This window comes from Benincasa hispida, chromosome 11 (assembly GCF_009727055.1).
Source record: "Benincasa hispida cultivar B227 chromosome 11, ASM972705v1, whole genome shotgun sequence".
Taxonomy (NCBI): Eukaryota; Viridiplantae; Streptophyta; class Magnoliopsida; order Cucurbitales; family Cucurbitaceae; genus Benincasa; species Benincasa hispida.
In genome coordinates this window covers 9,687,715-9,695,753 of record NC_052359.1, presented here as the reverse complement: position 1 = coordinate 9,695,753, position 8,039 = coordinate 9,687,715, and the positions used below count along the sequence as shown (strand labels likewise).

The following is an 8,039-nucleotide window of genomic DNA, read 5'->3' as shown; positions in this document are numbered from 1 at the left end:
ATTTCTTTACATTTTACTTCCCGTTTACAATACTAACCAAACCGCAATTTCTTAATGTTATTCTAATATAATGTAATATAGATGAAATACATTTTCCGTCGTCATCGAGTGGCCGAAAATTTGAAAACTAAATTTATAAAGTAATTTTTTAAAAACATCGTTTACTAATCATCATTTCACGCGATTAATTTGAAACACTCTTTTTTATTAGTCATACTAGATAACAAGTAACTAGTATTAAAGTTTGAAAACTAGATTTTTAATTTTTTTTCTTTGAATAAATTAAAACCAACTTATCTTCCATAAGAAAAAAAATAAACTTAAAACCAACCTTAAAATTTTTTGTTTAAATTATTAAACTAACCTACTTTGGTTATATCTAACATCCTCTAGTAAAGTTGTAATGGTCGTAGGGCCAACCAGTGGGACTAAGGGCACATCCTATTCAATTATATATTTTTTTCCCCTTCAAAATTTAAGCATATTGATCATACAAAATACCATAATTGAAATATATATATATGTTATATTTTTGTTTTTCTTGTTTATTTGTTTTTTTCCATAAAAAATAAGCTATAATTTAGATGGTGTTTTATTTTTCTGATTCTTTTGAAAATAATTCTAACTAAAATGTGATCTCAATAATATTAATATTATTTCAAAATTAATTGGTATCATTAAATGCATGATAATTGACAAAAAAAAAAAAAAAAAAAACATTGTATGCTTTTTTTTATTTTTAAAAAATCTAATTAGAAAAAAAAATGAAGTTTAATTTAAATTATAAATATAATTTTATTAGGAGATTTTACGGATAATTCTAAAAGAGTTAAAATCTTTTTTGTCATTTTTAAAAATCAGATGAAACATGCTTTTTAATAGTGCAAAATCAATTTTACCACTTCATATATATATATATATTCTAATTTTTAAAAACACTCCTAAATCTTTCCACCCATAAACATTTATTTTTTTAAGTTCCTGTTTGGCTACTTGTAAAATATACCCAACATAATTAATTTGATCCATTTAATTAAAAAAATCAATTTTCGAAATAATTACTAACTCTATCCATCTTAAAAATTTAAACTTATTCAATTGAATAACTACGAGACAATATTTATTTAAAAATTTGACAATATCTGTCCCACTTGGCCTCTTGAAAATTCTATAAATTTAACAAAATGTGAAAAGAAAAAAAAAAAGATAAAGACAAATGAAGAGGGATTAGTTATAAGTTATAACACCCTCCCCATTTCAAAGCTAGAGCTTACAGGTGTTAGGTCATTGTGTAGTTGAAGACCTAAAGATCTATTACATTATATTTGTATTATTGACAATTTTTTTTAATTTAATTAAAAAAAGATATATTATTGCTGATTTTAAGGCACCAAATCAAACTCTATTATTGTCTATTCTGCAAAATAACCAATTATTGTAATAACTAGATTTAGAGTAGTGCTCATTTTCTCTCTCTCATTTTGATTTTGACCATACAGCTTAAATGTGTTAATGGAATTAGTATTAAAAAAAAAAATTAAAGTGTTAGAACATAACCAAAATGGGCCCCTAAAAAAAGGATAGATTTTTCAAAAACTGGAATGATTTAGTTAGAAATTTATTAAAAACAAACAAAATTGTTATTATTGATTCAAGACAATAATACATACTCATTGTAAAATCTTAAAAAGAAAAGCATTGGAAATAAATAAATATTATTATTATTATTATTATTTTTTTTTTTAAAAAGGAAAATTTTCAAAATCTCCTTTCACTTTTTTGCTTTTGTTTCTTGAAATTCAAAGATTCCATCCATTCCATTCCCTGTCGTCCAAACACAATCCCCTTTCTCCCCTTTTCCTCTTCAAAGGGTCCGACCATTTTTTTTGTTCTTTCTTTCTGGGTTAATTACAAACAGTGAAAGTTTTATCTTTTTGTTTGTAATTTTCTCTCAAAATACAATCATCTCACTTATGGCCATTGTTCATCAATTGGGTTTTGACCAGAATCACAAAAAACCAATTTGAGAAACGAGAATTTGGTGCTAAGGGGTGACTGTTCTTCAATGATCCCTAAACCTTGATTCTGCTTCTGGGATTTTCCCCCTGTTCAAACCCATTTCTTGTTCTTCTTCTTTGATTTGATTTCATTTTCCTACCTTCAAATCCACTCAGGTAATCCATGTCGGAATCTAGTTTTTATTTTTGTGATTTTTTTTTTGTTAATTCTGTCTGAGGGTTCTGTTCTGTTCTGTTTCTGAAATGTTGTTTTTGTTAGCTTCAATGTTAAATGCTTAGATCTTCACTGGATCTTCGGATCCAACACCATTTTGAAGGTTCTAGGGATTTTGAAACGGTTAAAATCATCTCCAGTATGCTTTTAAACATTCAAAATTGTACTTAAAAGTGTGAAACCATACGCTAAATTGATTTTGAAGGATGAAAGATATGTTCGAGAGTGATTTTGAATCTGATAAAAGTGATTTTAATAAATTTTCGAAATCACTACTTGATTATTATCATGTTCTTGTTGGTTTCTGGGGTTTTGATTCCTTTTCCAGGATGAAATGGTTAAAGAATCTTAAACCCCTTGTTCACATAAAGACAATAAGAATTAGGAATAACAAGAATGGAAAGACATGTTGATGTTTTGTTTAACCTTTTTTTTAGCTTTTTTCAGCTGAGTTTTCTTTTTTTGCTTTGTGTTTGTTTGAGAGCTAGGATTGGATCATGCATAGTCATTCCATTTCCATCTTCCAAATCAAATGTAAATGCTAATTTTGTTGCAAAGAAGATTGGATTTTATGTTGAACTTAGATTATTACTGACTGAAGTTCAAATTGTTATTTGATTTGTTTTACATGTTGAACTTAGATTTTTATGGTGAACTTGGATTTATTGGCTGAAGTTCAAATTATGACATGATTTCTTTTACCTTGTCACCCTTTAGGATTCATCGTTCAAGCTCGGGATCGAGTAGAAATGGGGAGGACTGATGATAATGTTGCTATTATTGGAGATTGGGTTCCTCCAAGTCCCAGCCCAAGAACCTTTTTCTCAGCAATGCAAATGCTAGGGGAGGATATTAGTTCTAGACCTACCATGGATACTACCAGTAATGATCATAAAACTGAAAAAATCTTTCTCAGGCCTCGAGAACATACGGTATCAGAAAATGCCGCTGCAAGAGGCGGGGTCCCGGGTGCCAATTCTGGTGATCGAGCAACGGAGTTCGGTACGTTATCAGAGCAGAAATTCCGCGGGGGACTTGTGGAAAGGATTGCAGCCAGAGCTGGATTTAATGCTCCAAGATTGAATACAGAAAGCATTAGATCAACAGACCATTCTTTGAATTCAGAAGTAAAGTCCCCTTACTTGACAATACCACCTGGTCTCAGTCCAACTACATTGCTAGATTCTCCAGTTTTTCTTTCAAATTCACTGGTAAGTTAAACATTCAAAATATATGGAACTTTATACCTTATCTTCTTGTTTAGAGAAGCACACAATCATTATGTTTGTTTGTTTTAAAATGTGTGGTTTAACTTTTCAAGTATTTAATTTTAAAAATAAATCATTTTGGAAAATATTGAAGTGATTGACAATCACTTAAAATAGTTTTTTAAACACTTTCAAAGTTTATTTTAAACAATTTTTACCAAAAGAGTTTAAATAAAAATGACATTTTTGAAAATCATTTTTTTTTAATCAATCCAAACAGACTTTTAGTGGATTAAATTTAGTTTCTAAGCTCAATTAATTGCATTCGTTTAATCATTAAACTTTAAAAAGTTTTAATTACACCTCCAAATTTTTTATTTTGATTTTAATAAGTTATTGTCATTGCCACCGGTACTCCAAATTATCTTTTTTTTTTTTAATATCTATCCTATTGGGTGATATTATTTGCTTTCCTTAGTCGTCTTAAACTATAAAAGTTTTTAAAAAATTAATTCTTTTTAAAAATTTTAACTCTCTAATTTTCTCCCAAGTTTTTTAATTTTTATATAAAAGAAATTGAAGAAATTTGCCCAAAATGAGCAAATCCTGATTATGGACTCCTATATCAAATTCAAACTTAAACTTGCAATCCATGTTGTTCTAAGTTTTTTTTAATAAATTATTATTATTATTTTATACCTTATGTGGAAAGGGAGAGTCGAACTTTTACCCTCGAAATTGATAGTACTTGAACTATGCTCGTTTTAGCGGATGCCTCAGGCATTCAATTTTGAAAATGATTTTTTAATGTTTTAATTTTTTTTATTATATTGCTTAACTAGACATCAAAATGTATTCTATGCATTCAGCTACTGATATGACTTTTTAAAAAAGTTTTTGTACCATTTACCAAGGGAAAATGAAGTTTAAGGATGATCAGAAGATATAGGAATGAGAAATGACACACTTTTAATATTTGAAATTAAAATTATTTTTTTCCCTAGTGCTTGGATGTATTTTTAATTAAGGCTGTATCTTAATTATGGTTTAATTATACTCATTTTGTTGATGAATGTTAAAATTGGTTGAAGATGTGTTTACATGTCATGATATTTAGATTCCGTTTGAATTATCTTCTAATTTAAACACATTTAGAGAAAAAAAAATATTTTTAATTATGTTTCTTCAAAAATTGTTTTTAAATTACTCTATTTTTTTTAACTACTTTTATTAAGATGTTTTAAAAACCATTTAATAATTTTAAATCACTCAATAAGCTATATGAAACATTATTTAAATTAGGGAATTTATTTTAAATGACAAAACTGTTGAAGATATTTACAAGTAATAGCAAAATATCAGTCTATCTGTGATAGATCGTGATAGACTACTATCTGTATCTATTTGTGTCATGGTCTACCACGATCTATCACAGATAGACAGTAAAATTTTCCGTTTGGTAATCATTTGTTTCTTGAAAATTAAGCTTATGTTCTAGTGCATATATATTAAGTAAAAGAGTTGAATTCTAAACCAAATATAAAAATTGACTTGTTTTTAGTTTTCAAAACTTGGCTAGATTTTTGTAATCATTGGTAAAAAATAGATAAGAAATCAAGAACCAATGTTTACAAAAATCTAGCCTAGGAATAATCAAGAACCAATGTAAACAAAAATCTGCCCTAGGAAACATTGGTAAAAATAGCCAAGTTTTTAAAAAATTGAGTATTTATAGGTTTCATTCTCAAAAACTAAAAATTAAAAACCAAATGGTTACCAAATGGAACTTGATTTTCTCAAAGGTGCTTTTAGAAAAATCAATTTTTTTAAAAAAAAATTATTGAAAACATTAATTTTTAAAGTTATTCCAAATTTCTATCCAATTTCTATCCAAATTTCTGAGGAAAAAAAGTTGATGGATGAACAGTATGAGAAAGGAGTTGTAAGTCTTCTGTTGCTTCATTCTTCTCAAACTCATGAAGAATTTCTGTTCTAATGTTGTCAATAAGTTGTTTTTTCTTGCAATTTCTTTCAATTTATTTTTGTTTATTCTGTCACTTTGACATGTTCTCCTTCATCTGTCTTACTGCAGGCTCAGCAATCTCCCACAACTGGAAAGTTCCAATTTTTAGGAAATGTTTGTAGTAATCGGAGCTCGACGATTATGTCGGAGGCCAACAATAAAGGCAACAACAATCCTTTCGATGATAACAGTACATCATTTGCTTTCAGACCTAGTGTGGAATCTGGATCCTCCTTTTTTCTCAGTGCAGCAAGCAAAGTAATTTCACTTCCATCTCCCAAAAAAGTAGGAACAAAAAAATGAAATTTGTAGCCAATTTATAAGATGCATATACACCAAGAGACTGCATATTGTGTTATTGTTTGCTAATCTTTTTCCCCTCCAACATATGGTTGTAGACAGCTTCTGCTACTATTCTTCCACAATCTTGTCCAAGAATTGAGGTTCCAGTTCCACGTTCAGAAAATTCTTTTCAATCTCATCTTGTAGAACCATCTCTGTCTTTACCCCAAAATCAAATCGGTCACCATCCTCAAGTGGGACTCTCTACATCATATGTGGAGAAGGATGATGGCGGTAAGACTGTGTTGGATGATCAAGGACCCTTTGATTCTCTATGTGGTGGTGGTGGTGGTGGTGGTGAACATTCTTCGCCACTCAACGAGCAACCAGATGAAGGGGAGCAAAGAGGCAGTGGGGATTCTATGGCTGGTGGTGGTTGTGGTGCTCCCTCGGAGGATGGATATAACTGGAGAAAATATGGACAAAAACAAGTTAAAGGAAGTGAGTATCCTCGGAGTTATTACAAGTGCACACATCCAAACTGTCAGGTCAAGAAGAAAGTCGAGCGATCTCACGAGGGCCATATAACAGAGATCATCTATAAAGGAGCACATAAACACCCAAAGCCCTCACCAAACCGACGAGCAGCAATCGGATCTTCTGATTCCCATATCAATATGCAACTAGACATCCAAGCACAAGCAGGCCATCAGAATGCTGAAGTTCCCCTTTGGGAAGATTCACAAAAAGGGATTCCAGGTGGAGCTCCTGATTGGATGCAAGAGAACCTTGAGGTGACTTCTTCAGCATCCTTGGGTCCTGAATATGGCAATCACCTTAACCCTTTACAGGCTCAAAATAACAGTCATATTGAAACAGTTGAGGCTATTGATGCCTCATCCACATTCTCTAATGATGAAGATGAAGATGATAGGGGGACACATGGCAGTATAACATTGGGATATGAGGGGGAAGGAGATGAATCTGAGTCTAAAAAAAGGTTCTTCACGTTACCATCTTATTTTATGAATGACAAAACCGATCAGATTTGGAAAGAAGCATGAAATTAACTTGGCTTGCTTTGATGTATCAGGAAACTCGATGCCTATGTAACAGAGATGAGCGGAGCCACTAGAGCTATCCGTGAGCCTAGAGTTGTAGTCCAGACTACCAGTGAAGTAGATATTCTGGACGACGGCTATCGTTGGCGCAAATATGGACAGAAGGTTGTGAAAGGAAATCCAAATCCTAGGTACACCAAATTCCATGTTTGTGTGTTCTCGTCCTGTTACCAAGTGTATTTTTGACAAGTTTGTGGTGTGCTAATTGCTTGTGTACAGGAGTTACTACAAGTGCACGAATCCTGGCTGCACGGTGAGGAAGCATGTCGAGCGGGCATCACATGACCTGAAATCTGTGATAACCACATATGAAGGAAAACACAATCATGATGTTCCTGCCGCTCGCAACAGCAGCCACATTAGTTCTGGTACATCCAGTCCAGTAACAGGTCAAAACACGACCGCAGCAATGCAAACGCATGTTCATAGGTCAGGGCCACCCCAGACTCAAAACACTATTCCAAGATTTGAAAGGCCAGCCTTTGGCTTTTCTGGAAGACAGCAAATGGGCACTGCCCATGGCTTTGCTTTTGGAATGAACCAACCTGGACTGGGAAATCTGAACATGGCAGCAGTTGGCCAAGCCAAGCTTCCTGTTATGCCAATGCATCCTTACTTAGCACAAGCACACCATGTTAATGAAATGGGTTTCTTGTTGCCTAAAGGAGAGCCCAATGTAGAACCTACATCTGATCTTGGCCTGAACTTTAATGGTTCAACCGTGTATCAGCAAATTATGAGTAGGCTTCCACTTGGACCTGAGATGTGAGTTGAGTTTATATTTTACCCTTTTTTCTCCCAATCTTTGTTCACTAGGAAAGTAAAAGTCCTTACTAGTACACATAGTCATAATATGAATATACATGTGACATTTCCATCAGTAAATCTCTAAAATTTCTCTCTTTGGCTTTTGGTTAGATGATTGATCGGACGAAACGACATAATTCTAGTGGAAACAATTGGCACAATATTCACATAATCAGAATTCAAGAATTTCAACCAAAAGGATCCATAACTTGCAACTACAAAGAAAAAAAGAACAACTCAATTATTTCCTTCAAATCTTTCATCGACGTGTTTCAGAATTTCATCATCATTTTTTGCTTTTCGACCGAAGAGGGTACTCAGTACTCAGATTGTGGTAGATTGATCCTCAATATTATCTCAACGGGT

General features: G+C 32.0%; 1 protein-coding gene across 2 annotated transcripts; it reads left to right on the top strand.

Moving 5' to 3' along the window:
- The first annotated feature begins 1,804 nt into the window (after positions 1-1,804).
- On the top strand, positions 1,805-7,895 carry LOC120091164 (probable WRKY transcription factor 2). 2 transcript variants are annotated; one of them, XM_039049054.1, is made up of 7 exons: positions 1,805-2,174; positions 2,950-3,443; positions 5,533-5,748; positions 5,862-6,745; positions 6,839-6,997; positions 7,086-7,631; positions 7,785-7,895. In XM_039049054.1, the coding sequence occupies exons 2-7, from the start codon at positions 2,982-2,984 to the stop codon at positions 7,786-7,788; spliced, it is 2,271 nt and encodes a 756-aa protein (XP_038904982.1). In that variant the 5' UTR covers positions 1,805-2,174; positions 2,950-2,981; the 3' UTR covers positions 7,789-7,895. The 2 variants fall into 2 exon arrangements, with proteins under 2 accessions (XP_038904982.1, XP_038904983.1); XM_039049055.1 differs by lacking the exon at positions 7,785-7,895 and having other exon boundaries at positions 1,807-2,174; positions 5,533-5,721; positions 7,086-7,767.
- The last annotated feature ends 144 nt before the right edge of the window (positions 7,896-8,039 follow it).

Coding starts and splice junctions, on each gene's coding strand:
- LOC120091164 (XM_039049054.1), top strand. CDS start 2,982: ATGGGGAGGACTGATGATAATGTTGCTATTATTGGAGATTGGGTTCCT. Junction 6,746..6,838: donor GAATCTGAGTCTAAAAAAAG/GTTCTTCACGTT, acceptor TTGATGTATCAG/GAAACTCGATGCCTATGTAA. Junction 6,998..7,085: donor AAAGGAAATCCAAATCCTAG/GTACACCAAATT, acceptor GCTTGTGTACAG/GAGTTACTACAAGTGCACGA.